Source organism: Cornus florida, unplaced genomic scaffold (genome assembly GCF_030987335.1).
Source record: "Cornus florida cultivar Cherokee Brave unplaced genomic scaffold, ASM3098733v1 CherokeeBrave_3.0.0_Hap2_Chr04, whole genome shotgun sequence".
Classification (NCBI taxonomy): domain Eukaryota; kingdom Viridiplantae; phylum Streptophyta; class Magnoliopsida; order Cornales; family Cornaceae; genus Cornus; species Cornus florida.
Genome location: NW_026775574.1, coordinates 69,044,411 through 69,072,199, shown reverse-complemented (window position 1 = coordinate 69,072,199; position 27,789 = coordinate 69,044,411). Strand labels below are relative to the sequence as shown.

At 40.5% G+C, this 27,789-nt stretch overlaps 1 protein-coding gene across 1 annotated transcript; it reads right to left on the bottom strand.

The window, feature by feature from the left end:
• On the bottom strand, positions 1-25,621 carry LOC132305070 (laccase-14-like). The gene is made up of 6 exons (XM_059802756.1): positions 25,514-25,621; positions 24,708-24,859; positions 24,033-24,277; positions 23,706-23,846; positions 377-1,309; positions 1-131 (listed from the first exon to the last, which is right to left on the bottom strand). Exons 1-6 carry the CDS (start codon positions 25,619-25,621, stop codon positions 1-3), a joined length of 1,710 nt encoding a protein of 569 aa, XP_059658739.1.
• Between the last annotated feature and the right edge of the window lie 2,168 nt (positions 25,622-27,789).

Below are 27,789 nucleotides of genomic sequence, written 5' to 3'. Positions count from 1 at the left end.
TCAACAAGGATTCAAGTGACGTGGGGGCCGTCGCATACTTGTTTCTGTGGTGTTCCCATTCTTCACAATTAGCACTGTAGCCATACCCCAGCTAGCATGTCTTTCCAAGTGGCAGTGCATGAACCACACCCCTGCATCATTATAACAATATATATATCCATCAAAGGAGTGTCCAGCATGGTTAGTCATTGAGGTCATAGTTGTGGTGTTGGCGGTGGTCACGGTGTAACGAATTCAAACAAAATTAATATAAATTGGATGATACTACTCGCGTATCGAATTTGAAAGAGGATGGATGATACGACAAACCATGGTGCACAGACTCTTGAATTGGTAACTTCTAACTAGATCCTAATTTGAAAATGTAGCTAGGTACCTGGATTATCAGCTATGAATCTGATGGCCGTCCATCCATTTCTAGGGACACCAACGGTATTCATTTCAGGTGGATCAACCAAATTATATCCTGTCGGGTCAGTCTCATTGTCGAAATTTCCAAACCCCATTCCCACTACATAAAAGCTATACCCATGCAGATGCATTGGATGATTCTCACCTACCCCCATCACATTAGTCCCCTGGAACACTATCTCCACACTCGTATTATATTCCAAAACTTTCACCATCGTACCGGTGTCCGGCGTCGTATAATTATCCGGCACAGAATCCGCCGTATAATTGAAAACATAAGCCGGCTCACTTGGAAAATCCGTGGTAAACACCCCTCCTATCTGTCTGTAGTAAGCTTGCAATATATCCATGACTGGTTCCTGAAAACTAACATTGTTCAAACTCGACGCGAGCCTGTTAGCACCGGTACACGTACTCTCAGTACACGGCAGTGTGTTCATAGAAATAGTTATAATGAGCCGTTTGTCGATTGATTGTGGAACGTCTATCGGGTGCTCACTGCTGGCTAGAGCCTTGATTTGGTTCGTAAAATTAGTTACAGCATCAATGTCTTCGAATTCCGGAAGGTCCGGGAATGGAAGCGTTGATGGAACTGTATAGTTGCCTTTGTACTGGAGTATGGCAGTGGTGGTGGTGTTGTCATAAGCTGTTTCTCCGTAGGCTCTCGACGCCATGTAATATTGGTTTGGGGTCTTATTTGCTGTGATCAGAATGTCCATGGTCTGTCCCGGCGTTATCATGATATAGTCTGTAACTATGGGTTTGACATAAGCTCCATCAATCCCAACAACAGTGAGGGTGTGATTTGCAAGCATCAAGAACATTTCCTCATTCAATATTGAATTCACCATGCGAAGAAGATAGGTCTTGCCGTACTCCACCATTATTTTGAACATCCCTGCAATCATTTTAAGCCAATAACAGTTGACAATTTTTTTCTTTTTTTTCACCTAAGCCAATTTAATTGATGTGTTGATGAGATAAATTTAATTAAGGATAAAGTGCAAAAAAATATTCTTATTATTATTTTCTTTTAGAGCACGTATATTGACCCCATTACACAAACATCATTCAAGTTAGGAGTGTTGTTCGAAAGCGAGACTTAAAGACTTATTTCCCAGATCCCTGCCAACGCCGCTATATCCCTGGGGCTAAAAGCATTCTTATTATTTAGTATATGAATATAAATCCTTAAAGGGACAATACTTGCCTATACACTGGTGAGTAGGAAATTTATACTCACAATGTATGTGGCGCAATGCTAAATTAACGAGTGTACTTACATTTAAAATAATTAAAACAAATAATTTGATAGCTATTCGGGTTAAACCCTGTGGGTGTCAATTATCAGACGCTGAGGTGGCATGTTGACAAGTCAAAACAACCCTAACCAAACCCTCCGTGGCAAGTTGAAAAGTCAAATCTCGAACACTCTAAGCCCTGGCATCGCTCTAGGCCTCAAGCCTCGAAAGATCAAATCTCGAGCACTCTAAGCCCTGGCATCGCTCCAAGCCCTCAAGCCTCGAAAGATCAAATCTCGAGCACTCTAAGCCCTAGCATCGCTCTAGGCCCTCAAGCCTCGAAAAATCAAATCTCGAGCACTCTAAGCCCTGGTATCGCTCCAGGTCCTCAAGCCTCGAAAGATCAAATCTCGAGCACTCTAAGCCCTGGTATCGCTCCAGGTCCTCAAGCCTCGAAAGATCAAATCTCGAGCATTCTAAGCCCTGGCATCGCTCTAGGCCCCCAAGCCTCGAAGGATCAAATCTCGAGCACTCTAAGCCCTGGCATCGTTCCAGTCCCTCAAGCCTCGAAAGATCAAATCTTGAGCACTCTAAGCCCTGGCATCGCTCCAGGCCCAGTAAGCCTCGAGAAGTCGATCTTCGAGCATTCCAAATCCTGGTGTTACGCTAGACGATACTGTCCTAAAAGATCGGAGCTCCTTAGCACGAGATGAGGTAGGATCATTGTGTTATAGGAGTCCATGTTTGGGAAACTTAGGAGGATCTTGGATTAGCAGATGAGAAGTCAAGAAGTGCCTTCGCTCTTGGCAAGGCCCAATTAACAAGAAGATGGGATTATACACGTTGTGACAACAAACCTTAAAATCACAATTAATGTTGTGTCAAGCTTGACCAACCGACGGCCAAGCAACATTTAATGCCCCTAATTAAGGGAGAAGTGACATGGCAACATGGGACAAGGCTCAAGGAAAGGATTAGACCCTTCAGTCCCTTAAGTCTTCAGGATTATTCACGTAATCTGGATTAGGTGTGATACATGCAAGGAACCATACATAGAGGGGACCATTGGATACTGACCAATGGAATCTTGATCTTTAAATGGCACTGTCCTATGAAGAAAGAAAAAACTCTCCCGAACTAAAGAAAAGCTGTCATATTGTATATTCGCCCTACCACCATCTGGATCTAGTTAATTGGTCTTCTTGTCCTTCTCTTACACTAAGCATCTTCTCTGTTTTCCTTCGTATTTGTATTCCTAATATATCTTTTTATTACTTAGCAAAAAAGAACCCCTACATTTTGGCGACTCCGCTGGGGATATCAGTGCAAGCAGATGGAATCACAGGATATGCCGACTCACCATTCAGAGCCCTCTATTGGGGGTGGCGGTGGCATTCCTTTTTAATCCCAGGCACCGTCACATGCTTCCAATGCCCGTGCACCACATGTCATAATGCCGGAAAGTTCAGCGGCCCCCTTTGTTCATGAGGAGTTGTTGCAGTCCAACCGCGATCTTAACGACCGCCTTAATAGGTTGGAAGCCTTGATCATGCAGAGTGCACGAGCCAAAACTGTTTCTCCCACTAGAGTGGCCCTTCTTGAGCATGACCAGCCAGGCAGTTCGTCTACTCACGTGCCACCACTATGGTATCTGTTGACGCAAGCCCAAGCAGCCCCAAAACCCGCCCTAGTTCAACCAGTTCCACCGGCAAACCCTTCCTCAGAATATGTCACTGAATCCATGCTACGTGATTTTTTCATGAAGCATGCCCCATCGACTGCACGTGCGTTAGTTTTACGTACGGAGCCTCCATACCCAAAAAACCTGGCTCAGACACCGTACCCACAGGGGTACATCATCCCAAAGTTTCCCAAGTATGATGGCGTTAAAGGGGATGTCGATGAGCACTTGCAAAGTTTCGTGGAATCTCTAGGCCAGCATAGCCATGACGACATCTTAAGCCTGCGAGAATTCTCCAAGTCTCTCACCGAGCTCGCGTACAGATGGTTTCGTAGTCTCGAGCCAGACTCGGTCACCACTTGGCAACAACTTTCCCAGAAGTTCCACGACAAGTTTGGTCAAGCCATCAAGAGGGTCACCACTCTTTCTCTCACCAAAGAAATGCAAGAATCTCATGAGGAGCCCCTCAAGTTCATTTCTCGTTTCCAGACCTGTGCGAGGGAATGCTTTGAGGGTAGCAATGAAAGGGATCTGGTTGATATTTGCATACAAGGTATGACTAAGACCTACAGGATTCACTTGGTCAATTTGGGTCTCAACAGCTTCAGTGATCTCACCATGGCTGTACGAAACATTTGTAAAGATCTTGCACCTCCCAAGGCAGAGGTCACTGGACAGGTCACTCGCAAGGACACGCCGGTTGCTCCTCGCAACGACAGGGCCAAAAAACGTCGCGAGACAGATGTTAGGGCCAAGGGATCTCGAGCTGAGCGAACAAATAAGCCTCCCCCATTCCCGGTATGTATGGAAAAAGTTGCCAGTACTCTCGAGCAGTGGGTCAAACATGGTGTAGTCGTGCTACCCGTCCCTCACAAAGAGCCGACAGCGCAGGATCGTGCGAGTCCAAACTTCTGTATCTTCCACCAAGCCACTTCACATCCAACAAGCGCATGCAGGACTCTCAGGCAAATTTTTCAGCAACGGCTCGAAAGTGGTGATCTCGAGTTGACCGCGCCAAAGGATGTGTGGCGCAATCCATACCCCCGACATCGTGGTGTGGCTGTGGTCACGTATTATGACGTGCTGGAAGAAACCAACCCCACGCAATCAAAGGTTCAAGCACAATACGGCAAAGAGGAGTGTTGTGCAACCACTTTGTCAAGTCAACCCTCCTCTCACCAGGCTCCATTGACCATTTTTTTCTCTGAATCTGACAAAAGGGTATCTACGCCTCAGAATCGTCCATTCTATGTCACTGCGCAACTCAATAGAAGGGAGTTCCGATGCGCTTTTCTCAATAACGGGTCTTCCATCAACATCATGCCAAGGGCCACCTTTCAGAAATCTGGTTTTCCCCAACATCGCCTTGTCAAAGAAGCCATTGAGGTCTATGGTTTTGGCAATGAATCCCACCAGACTCTGGGCTATGTAAATGTTGATCTCGCAGTTGGTAGATTTTGAGCTCCCACCAAATTCCATGTTATCAAAGCTGATACATCCTATCATGTACTCCTCGGGTGGGCGTGGATGCACTGTTTCGGCATTGTAGCCTCTACCTACCATCAATGTTTTAAAGGCATTTTGGGTAATAAGGTCATCACGGTTCCATGCTCTAATAAGCCTTTTGCCAAGCACGAGGCACACTTTACTGAGGCTCTTTTCTTTGACGAGTTGGATGATGAGGATGAAGAAGCAAAGACGCATATAATTCGTACTCCGCTACGCAAGCGGGAGGAGGTACAACAGGGCATTTTTTACCCACCATAGCTGTATGTTCCTCATCGCGGTGCAGAGGCCGCTACCCCGAAGGAGTGCAAACGAGTACGACTGCCGGATGGGCGATATGTCTATCGCTTATGATGGTGTGTGGGCTCGGCCTTGGCGAGCCTAGTTGTTGAGCCTACGAGTATAAAGGAGGAGCCACTGCAATTGCCAGATCTCGAGGAAGTCAATCTTGCCCCTTTAGGACGAGAACCATGGGCAACTTTCATCTCCTCACAATTAGACTTATCGTTGCGCGATGGTCTTATCTGCCTCCTGAAGGAATTCTTGGATGTCTTCGCATGGACCTATAGCGAGATGCCAGGACTTGATCCCCAGCTCGTGACACATCATCTCAGTACCATCCCAGGCTCGCGCCCTGTTAAATAAGCACCTCGCGTCTATAGACCTAAACTCGAGCTTCAGATTAAGACAGAGGTCGAAAATTTGCTTCTTGCAGGATTCATTAGGCCAATCTTACATCCCACTTGGCTGGCAAATATTGTTCCTGTAAAGAAAAAGAACGGACAAATTCGGATCTGCGTTGATTTTCGCAATCTTAACAAGGCATGACTAAAGGATGATTTCCCTCTTCCTATCATTGACACGCTGGTTGATGCAACGGTTGGGCATTCACTTTTTTCCTTCGTGGACGGGTACAGCGGCTACAATCAGATACGGATGGCCGAAGGAGATGCCCACAAGACTGCGTTCCGAACACCACTTGGCAATTTCCATTACACTGTCATGCCCTTCAGGTTAAAGAATGCCGGAGCCACATATCAAAGAGCCATGACTGCCATCTTTCACGATATGCTGCATCACATAGTAGAAGATTATGTCGATGACTTGGTTGTGAAATCCAAACGGCGAGAGGATCATCTTCACGATTTGGTAGCGTCTTTGAGCGATGCCGTATGTACAATCTACGCATGAATCCCCTTAAGTGCGCGTTTGGGGTACGTCGCGGCAATTTTTTGGGCTTTTCGGTGCATCGCCAGGGAATCAACCTCGATCCCACCAAAGCTCATGCAATCACAGATATGCCCCGCCCTTGCTCTTTCAAACAGCTTAAAAGCTTTTTGGGCAAAGTTTCGTATTTGCGTAGGTTCATACCAGCTCTCGCAGAAGTCTCTCATCCTTTCAGCACTTTGATCAAAGGCAATGCCAAATTCCTTTGGACAGCGGCTCATCAAGCAGCCTTTGAGAAGATCAAGACCATTTTTGCCTCCTCGACCACCATGCACCCACCTGTTAGGGAGCAGCCTCTGTTTCTCTATTTCACTTTAACTGATAAGTCTATTGGGGCCTTTCTCGTGCAAACAGTCGACGGGCAAGAACGGCCAGTCTATTATCTCAGTCGCCTTGTACGCGAGGCCAAGGCTCGTTATTTAGCCATCGAGCGTCACTGCCTTGCCCTTGTTTTCGTTGCACAAAAATTTAGGCATTATTTCATGGCTCATCACATCCATTTGATCATAAAATGCGACCCATATCGGCACCTCCTCTCTAAGCCAATCATTTCAGGGAAGGTGTCGCGATGGCTTTTAGCTCTTTCGGAGTTTGACATTACCTATTATGCACCGCAGGGTATTAAGAGCCAGGCTTTAGCAGATTTGCTCACGCAGTTCCCCGAACAGAGGCATAAGCCTCTCGACGAAGCATTGCCCCTTGACGAGCTCCAGGGGGCTGCCATCGCAGATTGTCACGACGAATGGAAACTAGCTTTTGATGGCTTTTCCACTAGCACGAGTGGCGGGGCAGGCATTGTTCTTACCTCGCCAACTCAGCAGGTCACTGTGGCTTTCAAGCTGGCCTTTCGTTGCTCTAACAATGAAGCTGAGTATGAAGCACTCATCCTTGGCCTCCTCGCAGCCCTCGACAAAGGTATCTCACGCTTATGTGTATGCGGAGATTCCAAGTTGGTTGTTAAACAGGTAACGGGTGAGTATGCTATACGCGAGCCTTTGCTCGTATCTTATCGTACCATTATTCAAAAGCTTCTTGCGAGATTCTCTTCCGTTCGTTTCTTGCATGAACCTCATTCCAATAACAGGTACCCAGATGCCCTCGCCACGTTAGCTTCGAAGCTGACCATTACAGATGACATGACTGAGATCCGCATCACAAAATGCATTGGTCCAGCTATCATCGCCGAGCTCTTCCCGGCCCAAACTGTTCCAGACAATGATTGGCGAGCCCCAATCATTAGCCATCTCAAACAACGGACAGGGTCGCTACCTCTCACACAATTGAAATCATTCCAACTCTTACAGGGACTGTTCTACTTTCGCCTGCCTTGCAGAGCATTGGCCAGATGTTTGGGCCCTAGCGATGCTGAGGCAGTGCTCATCGCGACTCACAAACAGCACTATGCCACACCTTTAGCGTTGTACCGACGCCTCCAGCGTCAGGGTTATTTTTGGCCAAATATGGCAGCTCACGCCAATTCCTTGCAACGCACCTGCCCGCAATGTCAGGCCTTAATGGACGAGTCCGAATCTTATATTCTCGAGATGGTTGATTGGCGTCGCCCGTTCATTGATTTCCTCGCACATGGTACCCTTCCAGATGATAAACAAGCTGCTGTAAAGCTCAAGAGGAAATCCGCACAATTCGAGGTTAAGGAGGGTGAACTTTTTTGTCGAACCCTCAATGGTACGTATCTACGATGTTTATCTCGCAATGACGCCATGGAAGCTCTCAAGGAGGCTCACCAGTTGGAATATCAAGGCTCACACAAGCTTTTCGCGTATTTGTTGCAAAAAGGAATTTATTGGCTTACTATGGAGCGCGATGCCAAGTTTTATGTACAAAAATGTCGACCTTGTCAACATTATCATCACCAGATCCATACACCAGCTACACCCCTCCATCCTGTCGAAGTCCCTTGGCCATTCCACACATGGGGGCTGGATTTTATTGGGCCAATCCATCCACCAGTGCGCGGCCACATGTGGATTCTTGTTGCAACAGAGTATTTCACTAATGGATCGAGGCGATCCCCTTTAAGCATGCCACTGGCGGGGCCATCGCGACTTTCATACAAGAGAATATCATTTGCCGCTTTGGGATCCCTCACTACCTTCTCACCTACAATGGTACTCCTTTCATTAATCATAAAGTTAAGCGATTGCTTAGGCAGTACAATGTCCACCATAAGCGTTCATCGCCATATTACCCGCAGGGTAATGGCCAAGCAGAGGCTTCAAACAAAAATCTCATTCGCATTTTAAGTAGAACGCTCGAAGAAAAGCCTGGCACCTAGGTAGAGCATTTGCCTCTAGCACTTTGGGCTTATCGCACTTCCACCAAGCGTTCCACAGGTCAAACTCCATTTTCTCTCATCTATGGAACAGAAGCTGTTTTGCCCATTGATATTACAGTCCCCACGGCGCAGCTCGCCTAGCGTAACGGCGTTCCTATGTCTCGAGATATTGAGTTGGAGGCCCTTGATGAGCGGCACGAGCTAGCCCTGCAGTACCTCCAACAGTACCAACGCAACATAGCGCGAGTATATAACAAGCATATTTAACCTCGACAATTCCAACCCGGCCAGCTCATTCTTAAAGTTGCTCCACACATTATGCGTGGCCTCTCAGCTCCCAAGTTCTCGCCTAATTGGGAAGGCCCCTATATTGTCAAGTCAGCTAGTGATAATGGCTATTGCATACTCGAAGGCTCTGATCATAGCCCCATTAATAATGCTTGGCTCAAGCTATACTTTTGTTAAACTTGGCTATCCTGAATGACAGTTACTATTTTTATTTAGTTTGGTGCATGACTCAAGTTCTTAAAACAAAAAATAAATAAATAAATAAATAAAAACAACAGAACCAAGAGTGGAATCATCAAAAAAAAAAATTTCTTTTTCTTTTCATTCAAGGTTGTTCAATTACAATTATGGAGTCCTTGACTCATTTACATAATCAAAAGAGTAGTCTACAAGTCTAGTCCCTATATGATGACAGCAGCGAGTAATCATCATCGAGCTCCCGCGAATATGCTGTCAATACTTCCAAGCTCTCTCGCTCTTGTGCGAGCTCCCCTTCTAATTTGCCAATACGAGCCTGTACTTCTTGAAGGCGCGATGCGAGCAGTCGCTGCCGCAAACACTTCTCAGCCACAGACAATCGTCTTCGCAGCCATAAAACCGGAACCTCGAGCCTCTGAACATTATCCAAAAGGAGTGTAGCCTCTTAGATGAGGTTTTCATTAGTCGCGCCCTGCTCAATTTTTGCATAAACCTCCAAAATTTTCCCAAGGCATAGGTACATCGAGTGCCGCACATATACATAGGGCGATGATAAAAATTGCACAACTTCGGGATGATGTGCAAAGGCCGCCTCGAGGAATTGTACGAAGGCGCGAGGGAATGGCATACCCATCCACTCCGTCTCTGCATTTGCAGCTTGTGGCCCTATGTCACTCCCAGCACATTGCTCAACCCCCGAGGTTGGCTCGCTAAGAGGGCGAGGAGTCCTCTCTGTTATAGTTTGCTCAACGGTGGGAGCTGTGGACTGCTTCGCTGGGGTAGCCGTGGCATCCCCCGTAGTAGTCTGCGGCTGTGGCACCAAGAGGACTGGTGAAGATTGTAACTCCATTAAAGGAGAGGTTTGAACCCTTTCTTCTTGCAACACCTCTTCGTTTATTAGAGGGGCCTGTTTTGTCTCCTGTGTCTCTAAAGGTGAGACTTGGAGGTCTCGCTTATACGCCTCCCCCATCCCAGAAGAGACGTGCTCTCCCATCTGTTCACCTGTCGAGGAAAAAGGCTCTCGCACCTCTGTAGGTGAGCTCGACATTGTATTTGTATTGCCTCGCGGGGCCTCTTCTACATTTTCGCCCCTGGATGACTCAACCGCAGCATCGCCTGAATGACTTGTCACCTCAGGGTTTAGGGATTTTGACCCATTCTCAGCCCCCACCGAGGTAGCATCTTAAGATATACCTTCCCTCTCTTGAGGAAGTACCGTGCCCTCGGCGTTGGTAGCACTCGCTTGAGGTGGCGCTGTAGCACGCACATACCCTCGCATCATCTCTGCTACTTCAGTGGCATGTGTGCGCACAGGTACATCTCGAATAGTGATGAGAGGCGAGACATCTAGCGCGAGCTCTTCCATTTCCTCCTCTTCTACACCCATTGAAGTGTCCTCCTGACCATCACAATACAGGGCACTCTCACCTAAAGCTTTCATAAAATCAAAAGCAGGTAAATTTAGAAATTCACTGTTAGAAGCAAGTACCTCGCCTGAACTTATATCATGGACAGTGGTGTCAATTCTACCATCGCGCAACCGATGAAGCCTGCGCGACCCCTCTTACCCTGGCCCAAAGGCTGCAGCCAATTAGCCATGCTCTTCAACTAGAGGCTGTTCGCCATCATCCTCAAAAGTAGTTGTATCCTCACTCTCGGTTGGTTCATCCACTAGTGGGATTCTGTTCGCGGAGGCCGTGGGTCGAGATGTATTTGGCGCTGCAGGCCTTGCCCTCTCCTCCTCCATGCTAGTAATAGCTGGCTCTACAACACTTACAGCTGCGCGTTTACTGGGGGGGGGGGGGGGGGGAAGGTTCGCGCGTGAAGTTGCCCTCGTCTTGCACCTACGGACATGCGCTGCGCTGGGGTTGTCTCCACGGTAAGGTTAACGGTGGCCGCGGCAGGTTGGGAGGATTCCCCTTGTTGCGTTGCAATGGGTGCAGGATCAGGCGCGAAGCTGCAGAGCTCCCCCCTGTCAAATGCTATTGGAGGCCTCAGTGAGTGGTCCCCCGAATAGATCACCAGCGCCTTTGCGCGATGGGCCGGACTCTGATAAAAATCTTTCCAGCTCACTAGCTCTATTACCCAGAGCGAGCGAGCCGTCTCTGTACATCTCGGGACCCTGCCTCTTCCTGGCAGGATGAAACCGCCAATTCCATTGCGAAGTAGCCTAATGTGATCTGCTACAAACCTCGCGAAGCTGCTCTCATAAGAGTCCTCGTCCTCCACAAAAATGTATTGCAAGGGTACCCCCCTATCGTAACCAAATTGCAGAGGGACTCTGCAAGGGTTATATGTCTTTGTTATTTAACCCCCTTCCCATATCACTGGCAAGTAGCCAGGGGTGCTCATCAACAAGAACACTAACACGTCGCTCGCATTCAGGCGATGAACACCCACTGGAATATGCTCGTTATCATCAAAGTACATGGGCAGAGTTTTAGCCCCAGGCGGGTCCATCGCATAAGGGCGACTTATGAATTGGAAGCTTTGGTCCAAGGCATATCCTAGCCATCCTCGTGGTGACCGACCATGCCATCTCATGCCTCGCACCACCTCCTCATCCACAGCCAAGTCTACGGGGATGGGAGCATAAGATTGGAACCTTTCGTACAGGAACATTTTTAGAAATATAGTGGATGCGTACGAGCAATGGACGTAGCGCCCCACAGACCGGCCCATGTCTTCCCACACCATGTCGAGTCGGTGGTATAATGTTCCTAAAAAGAGAAGTGCGAGGGCCACTTTCACACCACTCACCAGCTTTACTGCCAGATCCACAAGTCGTGGCTGTGGGGCATCCTCCGGAGTCCCCTCGAACAGATATCTCGATAGCCAACATAGTAGGTAGGCCGTGAGACTGGACGAATGATCAGCACAAGGACCTGGAATTCATTTTCTGCCCTCATCTGTGAGATTCTTTTTTGTCATGGGAAAATCCTTAAAATAATATCGCACCAATGCCCCCAGAGTGACCTTACGTGTACCTTTGCCTCGCTCAGCGTGGTGAACACCCTGTGCACCCCACAGCGACTTAAAGTCCTTAGTTTTCTCCAGTGCTGTCTCGAGATCATGAGCAAGAGTCTCTTCAGCTTGCACGAACTCCCAAGAACCAGGATTTTCCACCTCTTGAAAAGGTAGGCCTAACAACTGGCTCACATCCTCAATCGTGGGAGTGAACTCTCCCCACGCAGTAATGAAAGTATACGAGCTTGAGCTCCATCGCAAGGTTAATTCCCATAAACCTGCAGTGTTGCGAGGGATATGTATTTGGCGAAATAGTTTAATCGAGGGTGTTAAGCTCGCTGCATCCAAGATTGCCTCGTACTCTGGATTTACAAGGATAACGTCCGGCCATTTTTCCCAACTATGGGCTGGACTTATGTGATTATTGAAGTTCATATAAGACCACAAATATTGCCCTTGCTCAACCCCAAATCGCAGGATTGTATCCGCAGGGATGCGAGGAGCCAGGTTCATTTCAACTTCCTCCTCCATTAATTCAACCACTTCAAGTGGTTCGCTGGCGACCACAGCTTTGCTCGCCCGGTGCCAAAACAGGTCACTTTTTCCAAAAAATGGTGCCCGTCGCCATTCCAAATCTGCTGGCACCTTTGGCGGAGGGCAATCCTTCTTGCATAACTCTTGTTTCTTGCTAACCATGATGGCAGTCCCTTTTCACTAAGCAAATAACGCACCAAAGGACTATAAACTTTTGTGAGATCTTTTCTCCGACGACGATGGAGGTTCAGGTAATCTCTATAATTTTTAAGTCTGTTTCACAAAAAACCCTTCACTTCGTCACTGTCTCCCTTTTAATAGCCTTCTTGCCTCGTGAACCCCCAAAACTTAAATCAGTAACAGACGGCGCATTAATAACTGGAGGCGACCTTTCATGCTCACGTCTCTTCCACCCCCTCGAAACAATAAATGCCCTAGAAGCCTAGTCTTGCATGCGCACTAATTCATTTTGAATCATCGCACGTGCAAGGGGGTAAAATGTGGGTGTCAATTATCAGACGCTGAGGTGGTAAGTTGACAAGTCAAAACAACTGATGAGCGCTGAAAAGTACACATTTAAACCCCTTAAGCTTGAGTATTCTAGGACCTTTATCTATCTTATTTACCCATTTTAGTACTTATTTGTGTTTTTGTCTATTTCAGGTCAATAATGTTAAAATGGGCTAAAAATGAGTTCTTAAGGCCTTTTTGGAGTCAAACTAAGTCTTAGCGATGATCCGGAGCAAAAAGAGGCTGATTTGGAGCAAAAAGAAGCTAATACTAAAAAGCTGAAAAGTTAGATCGATCGAACTTTTAGTTGGATCGATCAGAAAAGTTGGATCGATCGAAATAGTAAGTTGGATTGATCGAAAAAGTTGGATCGATCGAAAATAAGTTGGATCGATCGAACTGGACATGCTGGCAGCAAGCTGTCACTTTTTCCGTGCGCGCCCAAAAGTTCACCTACCAAAAAGTTGCGGGATTAGATATTTTTTGGGCATATATTCTAGACTTAGTGACTAAGAAAAGGACCTTCTATATAAAGGGAAGCAACCCATTTGTAAAAGGGGATTTTTAGCTTTTATCATTTCATTTTCTAGATTGTAATTTTTCTCTCTAGAAAAGTTAGAGATTAGGGTTAGAAGAAAAGAGAGAAGTCGAGGCACATCTCAAGAACACATCTCTAAATACACTATCTCTCCATCTCTAGAGCTTCAAAGAAGAAGAAGAAGAAGAGGAAGAAGAAGATGGAACCATGTTTGGAGCTTGATTCCATGACTACATCCACCTCCTCCATGATTGACTAGATCTACACTTAGGGCTTGGATGAGCCCTAAGTCTTGTGTAATCTAAACCCTTGTATTTCTATTTTTGGGGATTTTTATATATATTGTTGTGATTAGTGTTCTAACCTTGTGAAAGTCATGAATCTTGGTATATTTCTATGATTTCCATGGTCTAATTCTTCCTATTAATTCTCTAGTTTATTTACATGTCTATGTGTGATTAAATTAGGAATTATGTCTCACATGATTCATATGGGTTAATTCTTCCATTGATTCTCTATTTTAATTACATGTTGTCTTATGTGTGATTATTTGGGGAATTGATCTCTACACTAGTTTTTCTATATTAATTGCATGTCTATGTGTGATTGATTGAAAATCTAGTGATGGCTAGACATTAGTGCTTAATGGAATGCTCTTGTTATGTCTCTTAATGGTTCATACTTATTCCTTGATGGATTGTGCCTCTCCTTTAGTTTATTTTCATGCTAGTAGTGTAGTTGTAGTGTAGTGTTAGATGGGGGAGACAATTCATGCTTGTTCTTTGATGTTCCATGCTTTTGAATGCAAGAAGCATATGCTCTAATATTGTGGTGTAATGGAATTTTGAGCTTAATGAAGGATTAATGACTTGTTATGATATATTGTATCTTTCACATGTGTTTAGACAATATATTCCTCTCCTAATAGATATATTGTGGCCTCTCACATGATGTTTAGACAATACATGTTTAACTAAGTCATCCTTGTGAATTATTTGGACTATGAGCTTAATAAAAGGTTTAATGACTTGATTTGATATTTTGTTCTCTTCACATGTTGTCTAGACAATATATTCCTCTTCCAATAGATATATTGTAGCCTTTCACATATTGTTTAGACATTATACACTTGTTGAGTCACCTTTGCTAGTCAAACCAATTTTGTTCACAACAATGTATTCCCCATTAATGGAAAGCAAGTGGTTAATTACATGAGCTTAGTGGTGATTCCAACACCCTAAGTTCTCTCTTCTCATCTCTTAAATCCCTATCTCTACTTAGTTTTATTTTAATTGCATTTTAATTAATTCTTTTCTAGAAGTAATCAACCAACCCAATTCTCTTTTGCAATCTTTTGGTACGCTAGAGTCGAAGTTGAAATTCCAACACGTATGATCCCTTGGGACGATCCCTACTCACTCTTGCTACGTTAGTAGTGGTGTTGGTAGTGGTTTTTATAAATGTAAATTTGACATAAAAGGCTTTTCTTGAACCACACATTCACTACATTTAGTTTGGCGTATTGGAACGGCCGTCGTCAGATTTTGGCGCCGTTGCCGGGGATTAACGGTTTTGTTGGAATTAAACTAGACAATAGTGTTCATTAGATTGCTTCTATTTTTATTTTATTTTCCATTGTATATTCTTTTCTCTTGATTCTCATTATTATTTGTTCAATTAGGTACTTGACTACAAGGAAGGCGAACTTTGGAACTTAAAGCAATCATTGGAGCTTAAAAGCTAAATTTGGAGTTGAAGTGCTAAAGGACCATTGTGAGTAATTCTTGGCACTCTTGTATTTTAATTGTTTCACTTCTTTGTATGCTTGTGATAGCCCTTGTTGAGGCTCATTTTATTGCTAAATTTTTGTCCAAGCATAGGTCCTTGTTGAGGCCAATTTTTTCTTGCATTTGGGTTTTAATTGTGAATGGAGGAATTGTTTGATCCAAGTTTGGGGGGGAATTACATCCCTTCACCTTATGCTCCTCCATCACATTTTAATCCTTATGAGATTGAGTCCAATTCATTTCATGCATCATCTTATTATGGACTTGATCACTCATTTAATCCTTCTTATGACTATTGCCCTCCACCACCATTTTATGATGAATCAATTCCACCACCTTCTAAGTACTCACCCGGATTTGAAGAAAAAATGTTAGCTTTACTTGATGTGTATATTTCACACACTTCACTTATTAATTCTCATTCTAAAGCTTTAGCCAACTTAGAAGCTCAAGTTGAGCAAATTGCAAGTACTCTTTCTCATCAAGAGGAGGAGGAAGAGGCAAATGAAAAAATGGCAAGAACTTCAATGTATATAGATGAGGATGATGAGAGTGAGGAGAATGAAATAAGTGAGCTAATGCCTAGCACTCTATCTTGTATAGAGGAGGAAGTGGCAAGTGAGTTAGTAGCTAATCCAATAGAACATAACATGATTAATGAGGACTTTCCTTGTTTTGATTATGATTTTATCTCGGACATGGCTACTCTAGAGAGTGAGGAGATGTTGACCACACTTGAGGTATGAGAGAAAGAGGAGGAACTTGTTGAAGAGGGCCTTCCTTCTATTATCTCTAATGACCCTCTTGAGGAGTGTCTTTTGGAAATGTATAAAAATTGTGGTTTTGACTTTAAAAGCTCTAAAAATGAAATAAACTCTCTAATGGACTCCTTAGCTTACTTAGAAGGTGAGGGAATGGTAATTTATGAGGAGGAGAAGAGGGATGAAGAGAGGGTGTTTCTTATTAATCCAAATGAGTCTTTGAAAGACAATGCCTCACCAATTATCAATATGGATGATCATTTAAATGTGTTTCAAGAACACAACAAAGAGGCAAGCCTAACCATGATTGATTTTGTTTTCAAGACCGTGGATGAAAGGAACAATATCATCTCTTTTATTTCTTTTCAAGTCATTCTTTTGGAGGATGATTTTATTGTCATAAGTGGGACATTAAATGAGAAAAGTGAAAAGAGGGTCAATAAGGATGTTTCATATCCAGTTTTTGATTCGTTTGATTAGTGAGTTGACCTAACGTCTTGCTAGAGACGTTAAACACTAGTATTCGTAGAGTTTCACAACTCTATTCCTCCCTCAATTCTTTTTATTTTTCATTCTTGTGTACATTCTTCCATCTATTTTTTTTAAATTTTCATTCTTGTTACCATCATTGGGGCTTAGCATAGGATTTTCTGCACTTTTAGTTCAAAATTAGGCATTTGGTGCCAGTTTGATCGATCGAATTGTTCTTCGATCGATCCAACTATGGATTCGATCGATCGAATTCCACTTGAGTCCCAACACTTAGAAAAAATTTTGAGCTTTCATCAATTTTGAAAGTGCATGCTCTCGGGATCTCCAAATTTTCAAAAGTTCGATCAATCGTAAACCATTTCGATCGATCGAACTACCTTTCGATCGATCCAACATGTGGTTCGATCGATCATGAGTCCCAACACTTAGAAAAATTTTGGACCTGCATCCAAATTCCAAAATGCATGCTCTCGGGATCTCCAAATTTTCAAAAGTTCGATCAATCGTAAACCATTTCGATCGATCGAACTACCTTTCGATCGATCCAACATGTGGTTCGATCGATCATGAGTCCCAACACTTAGAAAAACTTTCAGGCCTCATCCATTTTTCAAAAATGCATGCTCTCGGGATCTCCAAAATTTTACATGTTCGATCGATCGAATTTCATCTCGGATCGATCACAGCTATGTTCGATCGATCGAACTTCATCTTCGATCGATCACAACTTTGCCCCTTTGACCCTTTCACTTTTTGACTTTTTCCTATTTCTATTTTTATTTTATTTTATTATTTTTTATTTTATTTTATTTCATTTAGTTACCTCTCTCTTGACTAAAAAAAAAAAAAAAAAAAAAAAAAGGAGAGAAGTTTTTGGAAATTTGTTAAAAACACAAAAATATTTTTGTTAATTTTATTTTATTTTCAAAAATTCCAAAAATATTTTTATTTTATTTTCATTTTCACTTTTATTTCCAAGCTTTATTTTTATTTTTATTTCAAATATTTAAAATTAAAAAAAAAAATCAAATCCCAAAAACATTTTTCTTTTATTTTATTTTATTTCCTTTTATCTTATTTCCAAAAATCCAAAAATATTTTGTTTAACTTTAATTTTTAATTCTTCTAACTTGTGAAAAAAAAAAAAAAAAAAAATGAAAAACAAAAAGTAAGAAAATTTTGTATATACTTGCATTGTACATATTCTTTCCATTTTTTTTTTTTGCATTGTACATGTTCCTTTTCATTTCTTGCATTGCACATATTGTTTTTCATTTCTTACATTGAACATATTCTTTCATTACATTTTGCCTTATTTAATTTTCTTTTTATATTTTGTTCATGCATTTTATTCTTTGTTTTTCTTACATTTTGTATATACTTGCTTTCATTAAATGAAAAATATAAAAAGATTCATCATTGTGCCCTTATGTGTAGTCATGCATACTTTATGCTTTAGTTAGGACTTGATCTTATATCTCTCTTGCATCATGTGTTACATTGCCTTAGAATGCTTGATTTGATTATTCTTATCCCATTTGATATTTGATGTGAGTTTGCTAGCGTGGTTATTCAAGTAGGTTGTTGATTCCATATTTGGGGGAGACGTCTTTCGAATTGGATCATGACCCGGGTTTCATGTCTATACCACCACGGTATACTCTTTCCATCTTTTCCATTGTTTTCATTACACATTGAGGACAATGTGCGGTTTAAGTTTGGGGGTAAGGTGTCTTGTTGCATTCTACTTAAGATTTGAGCTTTAAATGCATGATTGAGATTTGAGATTGATGTTAGCTATGATTTTGATCTTTTGAGGACTATATTGCTTAAAATTTAAAAATTGTTTGACTTGAGAGTCCAATACTCCTTGTATGCCTTGAGGATGCCATTTAGGAGTAAATTTTTCAAAAGATTGATATCTTGCTTGCATTTGTGGTCCACATCATCCTGAATTTGTGATTGTTTTGAGATTCATTCTAGGATTCTACACTAGCACCGGTGCACACTAGCATTCATTTGTGGGGTACATGTTTTGTTGATTATTGAAGTGGTTATATCCCAATTGGCCTAGTAGTGCATTGAAAGCTTTCATTCTTGATAAAGGTGGATAACAACCCCTTTTCATTGAGTAGCCGGGAGTCTTGCCTCATTAAGCAGTGAACTTCTCGCGCCGAAAGGTGGAGGGCCCAAACTCTAGGTTAATAATTGATTAAAAAAAAAAAAAAAGAGAAAAAGTTGCAAAAGTAATAAAAGTGAGGACTTCTCCCAAAAGGTGAGAAGTAGGAAATGATTAGATGGTTGTTGTCTTTATTTGTAGCCTAGTTGATTTGAATTTGTAAGTCCGTTGGGGTGTCTTAACACCTAATGCCCTAAAGCCATCTGGTTTGGGAGTCATTGACCTAAAGCTCGCTACATAAATCTTCTAGAAAGCTTAAGAGATCAACACATTGCACAATATTTCCATCTTTGATCCTCAATAAAAAAATAAAAAAAAAGAAAAAAAAAAGAAGAAAAAAATGAGTGAAAAGAATAAGCGCACCTAGAACAATAAAGCTTTAATAAAAGGTCCACTCTCTTATCTTGATGATTGGTACTAGATTTGTGTGCTAGTTTGAGGGTAAGGATGTGATTACTTCTCTAGTTGGCTAAGATAGCAACACACTTGATGCCGGACCTCTCACATGGATTCTAGACTTGTTTCGATTTTCATGATCATTTTCTTGATATGTGGAGGACCATACTTGCTTGCTTGATATTGAAATTTTAGAAGATTGCTTGGAAATGGTTGAAAAATTGCATACTTGAGGTAGTTTTCTCCCAATGCTTGTTTGTAATATTGGTGCCTCTTTTGAAAGAATGAGCTTAATGTTTGTGGGTACCATTTCTGGAAACCCTCACGAGACTTCACTCGTCCACTAGGGGTAACCTAGGGGTTTAAAAGACTTGCTGCATATGTTAAATGCAATCGTGTTCCCTACGAAAGTGGCGCTATCATTTTATTGCTTTCTAGCTCATAGTTGTTTAGTTGTTCATTTCATTCCTTACTTCGTAGTTCATTACTAGGGACTAGCAATATTTAAGTTTGGGGGTGTGATGAGCGCTGAAAAGTACACATTTAAACCCCTTAAGCTTGAGTATTCTAGGACCTTTATCTATCTTATTTACCCGTTTTAGTACTTATTTGTGTTTTTGTCTATTTCAGGTCAATAATGTTAAAATGGGCTAAAAATGAGTTCTTAAGGCCTTTTTGGAGTCAAACTAAGTCTTAGCGATGATCCGGAGCAAAAAGAGGCTGATTTGGAGCAAAAAGAAGCTGATACTGAAAAGCTGAAAAGTTGGATCGATCGAACTTTTAGTTGGATCGATCAGAAAAGTTGGATCGATCGAAATGGTAAGTTGGATCGATCGAAAATAAGTTGGATCGATCGAACTGGACATACTGGCAGCAAGCTGTCACTTTTTCCGTTCGCGCCCAAAAGTTCACCTACCAAAAAGTTGCGGGATTAGATATTTTTTGGGCATATATTCTAGACTTAGTGACTAAGAGAAGGACCTTCTATATAAAGGGAAGCAACCCATTTGTAAAAGGGGATTTTTAGCTTTTATCATTTCATTTTCTAGATTGTAATTTTATTTTCTCTCTAGAAAAGTTAGAGATTAGGGTTAGAAGAAAAGAGAGAAGTCGAGGCACATCTCAAGAACACATCTCTAAATCCACTATCTCTCCATCTCTAGAGCTTCAAAGAAGAAGAAGAAGAAGAGGAAGAAGAAGATGGAGCCATGTTTGGAGCTTGATTCCATGACTACATCCACCTCCTCCATGATTGACTAGATCTACATTTAGGGCTTGGATGAGCCCTAAGTCTTGTGTAATTTAAACCCTTGTATTTCTATTTTTGGGGATTTTTATATATATTGTTGTGATTAGTGTTCTAGCCTTGTGAATGTCATGAATCTTGGTATATTTTTATGATTTCCATGGTCTAATTCTTCCTATTAATTCTCTAGTTTATTTACATGTCTATGTGTGATTAAATTAGGAATTATGTCTCACATGATTCATATGGGTTAATTCTTCCATTGATTCTCTATTTTAATTACATGTTGTCTTATGTGTGATTATTTGGGGAATTGATCTCTACACTAGTTTTTCTATATTAATTGCATGTCTATGTGTGATTGATTAAAAATCTAGTGATGGCTAGACATTAGTGCTTAATGGAATGCTCTTGTTATGTCTCTTAATGGTTCATACTTATTCCTTGATAGATTGTGCCTCTCCTTTAGTTTATTTTTATGCTTGTAGTGTAGTTGTAGTGTAGTGTTAGATGGGGGAGACAATTCATACTTGTTCTTTGATGTTCCATGCTTTTGAATGCAAGAAGCATATGCTCTGATATTGTGGTGTAATGGAATTTTGAGCTTAATGAAGGATTAATGACTTGTTATGATATATTGTATCTTTCACATGTGTTTAGACAATATATTCCTCTCCCAATAGATATATTGTGGCCTCTCACATGATGTTTAGACAATACATGTTTAACTAAGTCATCCTTGTGAATTATTTGGACTATGAGCTTAATGAAAGGTTTAATGACTTGATTTGATATTTTGTTCTCTTCACATGTTGTCTAAACAATATATTCCTCTTCCAATAGATATATTGTAGCCTTTCACATGTTGTTTAGACATTATACACTTGTTGAGTCACCTTTGCTAGTCAAACCAATTTTGTTCATAACAATGTATTCCCCATTAATGGAAAGCAAGTGGTTAATTACATGAGCTTAGTGGTGATTCCAACACCCTAAGTTCTCTCTTCTCATCTCTTAAATCCCTATCTCTACTTAGTTTTATTTTAATTGCATTTTAATTAATTCTTTTCTAGAAGTAATCAACCAACCCAATTCTCTTTTGCAATCATTTGGTACGCTAGAGTCGAAGTTGAAATTCCAACACGTATGATCCCTTGGGACGATCCCTACTCACTCTTGCTACGTTAGTAGTGGTGTTGGTAGTGGTTTTTATAAATGTAAATTTGACATAAAAGGCTTTTCTTGAACCACACATTCACTACATTTAGTTTGGCGTATTGGAACGGTCGTCGTCAACAACCCTAGCCAAACCCTCCGTGGCAAGTTGAAAAGTCAAAAGCCTCGAAAGATCAAATCTCGAACACTCTAAGCCCTGGCATCGCTCTAGGCCCTCAAGCCTCGAAAGATTAAATCTCGAGCACTCTAAGCCCTGTCATCGCTCCAAGCCCTCAAGCCTCGAAAGATCAAATCTTGAGCACTCTAAGCCCTGGCATCCCTCTAGGCCTTTAAGCCTCGAAAGATCAAATCTTGAGCACTCTAAGCCCTGGCATCGCTCCAGGCCTTCAAGCCTTGAAAGATCAAATCTCGACTCTAAGCCCTGGCATCGTTCCAGGCCCTCAAGCCTCGAAAGATCAAATTTTGAGCATTCTAAGCCCTGGCATCGCTCCACGCCCCCAAACCTCGAAAGATCAAATCTCAAGCACCCTAAGCCATGGCATCGTTCCAGGCCCTCAAGCCTCGAAAGATCAAATCTTGAGCACACTAAGCCCTGGTATCGCTCCAGGCCCAGTAAGCCTCGAGAAGTCAATCTTCGAGCATTCCAAATCCTGGTGTTACGCTAGACGATACTGTCCTAAAAGATCGGAGCTCCTTAGCACAAGATGAGGTAGGATCTTTGTGTTATAGAAGTCCATGTTTGGGAAACTTAGGAGGATCTTGGATTGGCGGATGAGAAGTCAAGAAGTACCTTTGTTCTCAGCAAGGCCCAATTAACAAAATGATGGGATTTTACACATTGTGACAGTAAACCTTAAAATCACAATTAATGTTATGTCAGGCTTGACCAACCGACGGCCAAGCAACATTTAATGCCCCTGATTAAGGGAGAAGTGACATGGCAACATGGGATAAGGCTCGAGGAAAGGATTAGACCCTTCAGCCCCTTAAGTCTTCAGGATTATTCACGTAATCCGGATTGGGGGTGATGCATGCGAGGAACCATGCATAGAGGGGACCATTGGATAATTACCAATGGAATCTTGATCTATAAATGGCACTGTCCTATGAAGAAAGAAACAACTCTCCCGAACTAAAGAAAAGTTGTCATATTGTATATTCGCCCTACCACCATCTAGATCTAGTTAATTGGTCTTCTTCTCCTTCTCATACACTAAGCATCTCCTCTGTTTTCCTTCGTATTTGTATTCCTGATATCTCTTTTTATTATTATTTTATTACTTAGCAAAAAAGAACCCCTACAAACCCAAATGAATTCAAATCAAATTCTAATTCTCTCTCCTCTTCTTCTTTCTCACGCTTAATCTTATCCGTTCTGTCCCTCTCCAGAGAATTGGTATCACAGCCATGATTAAGGCTTAGGATTTTCCTTGTAGAAATCAGAATAAAAGAAATATATATATATATATATTTTAAAATTTTGAAGACATATAAGAGTTTGATCGTGTATAGTATACATGTGTATTGCACCAATCGAAATAAAAGTTTTTCGTCGTGCTTTCTCGACAAATTCTAAATTCTTTGCTAATCTGTCCGATATGTGATTTTTAAACTATATTAAAGTCTGTCTCTAGATCCTATGGCTATGTATCATATTTTTCAACCCTCCAGTGTCGAATTGTATAGTAACTCCATAGGAGGAGTGTCTTTGACTTTTTATTTTTTTGGTCCCCCTGTTGCAATACGTGTTCTTCAATTCAGTCGTTCATTGTTTGGTGGTGCTTGGTATTACTATTATACCTTGATCAGTTGATCTGACTGAATTGGTAAGGGTTGAGAGATCTAATTATAAGTTGGGGAAGGTGTGTAAAGGTGTGGTGTTTCCGTTGATGTAAAAAGGGTGCTTTTGAAATTTTGAAGATACAGAGTTTCTATCTCTAAAAATATGAGAAAGAGAGAGAGAGAGAAGGGGGAGGTGAGAAAATTAAAATTTGATTCGAATTTATTTGGATTTAACCTGAATATCTATCAAATTATTTATTTTTAAATGTAAATACACTCGTTAGTTTAGTATTGCACCACATACGTTGTGAGTATAAATTTCTCTTTTATTATTATTTTTTTATTTATTTTTTTTTTATTTATAAAAACTCCAAAATACTTTTAATATACCTTTAAAAAAGGAAATCTGTGTTTTTTTTATTTTTAACACACCCTTACAATTTACCCTTAAATTAAATTAATCTCTCTACAAATATATAATATGCATACCGTCTGTGGAACAATTGAATAGATCTTTGTATAGATCTCCAGGTAAGCCGTTGATGGTGAAAGCGTCAGACTTATTGGGATCGCCTCCAGATGCAAGTGCTGATTCAATTACCTCCATCACATCTCCCTTGTGCCAAGATGCTACATACATACAGTAACAACCAACCAAATTAAGCCTTAAGATATATATATATATATACTACATATATAATTTATTCATGTTATATTCATGTATGATTACTTATTCATGTTATATTCATGTATGATTACTTAATTATATATATATATATATATATATATATATATATATATATAACATCTCCTTACATAGAATAATGGGAATTTCTGCATGAGGGTTGGGAAATGGGTAACTGGTCCCATGTTTAGGGTGAACAATGATGGGACCATGGACGGTGGCTCGAGTCCAGTCACTATGGGCATGCCACCACAGGGTTCCTTCCTCTGTTGAGAAAATGAGCTCATAACTGAAATTTGCTCCTGGTCTGATGGGGCACTGGGTCACATAATTCGGACCATCCGACCATGGATTCCTAGGTTGCTTCACTCCATGCCTGCAATTTCATTCACCCAGTCAACAAATTGTGTTACAGAAGGCGACCCGCTGGCTTGAACAACAATATAATAAAATAAAATAAAATTTTCCAACTACCATAATTGGGACCCCAGCTTTACCAATAATTCAATGGGTGAATCTATGGACCGGCGATGCAAGGCAAATTATAGGTGTTTGGCAAACATGCAAATATATGGACCGGCAACGCAAGGCAAATTGGATTCCAAATATTCTGAATAGTGATAGGTGAAGTTGGGATGAAAATGAAGTTTTATAGGTTAACATGGGATGAAAATAAAGTTTTCGTTTTATTTTTTCCAAATAAATGAAGGATATATATATATATATATATATATATATATATATATATATATATATATATTTGTTTTGCGACATTAACACAGACACACAGAGAGAGCGATATATACCAGTGCAGGGTGACATTGTAGGTCCCTTGATTTTGAACATTGACAATCAACCTCTGACCTTTGTGGATATGCAGGGGTGGTCCTGGAAATAGGCCATTTATAGTCAAGATCGACTTGGTGCTACACAACCGTGTGTAATTCGCTTCTTGAAGCTATAAATCAAACTCACATACGTTAGAAATTTATCATAAATTCCACTAAATAAAAGCACAAATATATGCAGGATATATATATATATATATCTATCATATAGGGATTATTCTTAAAAAAAATGGATTTATGGAGGAGAAATGCCAAATTCATGATTGGATGTCAAGAACTTTCTATGAATGCCAAACCCCATCTCATATGCTGAGAATCTGTGTTTTATATTCGTCGAGTGCTTTGAGAAGGAAGAAGGATTGCCGGGGGCTTGGTCCTACGAACAGATGACCAGGTTGCCTACTACCTGGCCGTTCACAGTATAGGCAAGCCCTTATTAGCGGACCAATTTCTAGAGTAAATATCATACTTGAAAGAAGAGAAGATATGCAGATATCAAATGGGCTACATCAAACTGGGATCATTGACACAGAGTATCCCCTTGATTGTGATGATGGGATGCATAGTTTATTTGCGAAGAAAAATGGTCAATTCTTTATTGGGCAGGGAGATTTGGGTCCTAAAAACAGTCTTGAAAATGTCCTCCCCATCTACCAATCATAATATATATAGACCAACCCAACCCGCATAAACAAACTTAATTTGGGTCGTCGCTAGTTATGAACTTGCACTAATAAAATAAAAAAAAAATCTTAAATACTTACAACCCAGTTGATGGTAGTGATGCTCTCCTTTGCCATGCAAAGGAGAAACACATTGTACAACAAAAACCCTAAAAGCTCAAACTCGAAGCTTCTCTTCATCAACTCCATCTAGCTTCTTAGTTGTAATAACTATGGGGATGAATATATATATATATATATATATATATATATATATATATATATATCTTAAAGAAACTTATGGCTGAGTGGTTCATACGTTCATCCTTCAATGGGCCTTATATAAGAGAGCTGATTTTCAATTTAATGATTAAATAGTACTGTTACCATAATTTACCCGTTTCCATTATTTTCCTTTTTTCCCGCCAATTAATCATGCTGTTTACAAGGATATATGGCCTTTTTTTTTTTTTTTTTTTTTTCATTGGATATGCACGTCTAATAAAATAGTAATACAGTAAGTGGGTAAAAGAATAGAAAGAAAAAGTGATCATGGTGTAGATCGAAAAATAAAAGAGTGATTTTTTTAATTATATAAATAAAATTAGTCACAATTCAAAAACAAAAGATACAAATATATATATACACAAATTTATAATAACAAAAGTTAATAAAATTAAAAAATAATTAAAGAAAAAGAACCATTGAACTTGATTTAGAAAACCCAAACCTAATACCTCTACAAATTTTTTAATAGAATAAAATTGCGTTTATAACAATTGTAAACTTGTAATGAGAGTGGGAGGAGAAAACTTGTTGAAAAGAAGAAGATAAAACATAAAAAAAATTAAAAAAAATGGAAAGTTTTCACCATTTTCCCAAACAACAACGTTTAATAAATATTTAATATTTTACTATTGCTGTAACTTACCCCTTACCCATAAATATTTTAGTACTGGTGTAAAAAACGTGAATGAGAGACAGAAAGAGGAGGAAAAAAATATTTAATGATACAAATTTTTGGGCCTAATATTAAATTTTTATATTGGTTAAGATTTATTGTAAAACGTGAATAAGAGTAGAAAAAGGGAGAGAAAAAAAGTAATATAAGGATGTAAATCTTTGGGGGCCAATATTAAATTTATATATCAATTAGAATTCAACAGAACGAGGGAGGAGAGAGAAAAGAGAAAAAAAGAAGTTATTTTAGGATATAAATATTTGAGGCTTAATATTTAAATCGGAATGAATGAGGAGAGAGGGAAAATAGAAAAAAGAATATTATTTGAAGATTAATATTTAAATCGGAATAAAGGAGGAGAGAGAGAGGGAAAATAGAAAAAAGAATATTATTTGAGGCTTAATATTTAAATCAGAATGAATGAGAAGAGAGGGAAAATAAAAAATAAAAAATAAAAAATAAAAAGAATATTATTTTAGGATATAAATATTTGAGACCTATTATAAAATCGAAACGAGTGGGGAGAGAAAAAAAAAATTTATTTTAGAATATAAATCTTTGAGTTCTAATATAAAATTTTTATATTTATTAGATATTAACAATATTAGGAAATAATTATAGTATAACTTAATATAAGGAAAATTTAAAATTTTGGGCCCTTTCTATTCCTATTGGCTGGGGTCTTAGGCGACCGCCTAAGTCATCTAAGGCTCGAGCCGGCCTTGATGAGGCCTTATAAGAGGCAAACGAAAAAGCATTACACCAAAATAATATTACAGAGTTCATCCGATGTGAACACGAGGATAGGATCATACAAACAACATGCACAAATAGAGCCACCATTATAAGTGAACACAAAGACTCCGCAATCATAAAGGCATTCCAAGCATTTCATATCAGCCAAACACAAAGCAAAGTTTGTGGAGTACTGCATAAAGACCAATAGACTAGTAACCCATGTCCAAAGCTTTTGAGCCTACAATATAAAAAACCCATTAAGACATACAGGACCATGTGATATCCCCATCGCCTTAGCCTTATGATGGAAAATATCCTTATCAGAATAGATAATTAAGGCACCAATGTATCAATAGATTAGTGTTTCATGCTACTAAACCGTCACAAACCGCCAAAAGTAAAAGAAAGAAAGAATAAATAAATAAATACAAAAGAAAAATAGCTACGTAAATTATGATATAGCCACGATAACCACATTCTTAGGCTTTTTGGTGTTGGGATGTGAATGTGATGCAGAACAGATAGTTGAAGATTTTGGAACCCGTTTGGACCGTCAAAAGGTTAAACGGGCAGGTTGATTAGTTTTTAACGGATGATTTTGATGAATTTGTTTTTGACCCAGAAAGAGCCCAATTTTATCAGAAATGGTCCAACTCGTAAAGGGCATCTTTGCTGCCGA

Excerpts from the sequence above, each read along its gene's own strand:
- LOC132305070 (XM_059802756.1), bottom strand. The coding sequence starts at position 25,621 with ATGGAGTTGATGAAGAGAAGCTTCGAGTTTGAGCTTTTAGGGTTTTTG. Across the intron at positions 24,860-25,513 it reads TCACTACCATCAACTGGGTT|CTTCAAGAAGCGAATTACAC; the intron begins GTAAGTATTTAA and ends TTTGATTTATAG. Across the intron at positions 132-376 it reads ATTCATAGCTGATAATCCAG|GGGTGTGGTTCATGCACTGC; the intron begins GTACCTAGCTAC and ends ATAATGATGCAG.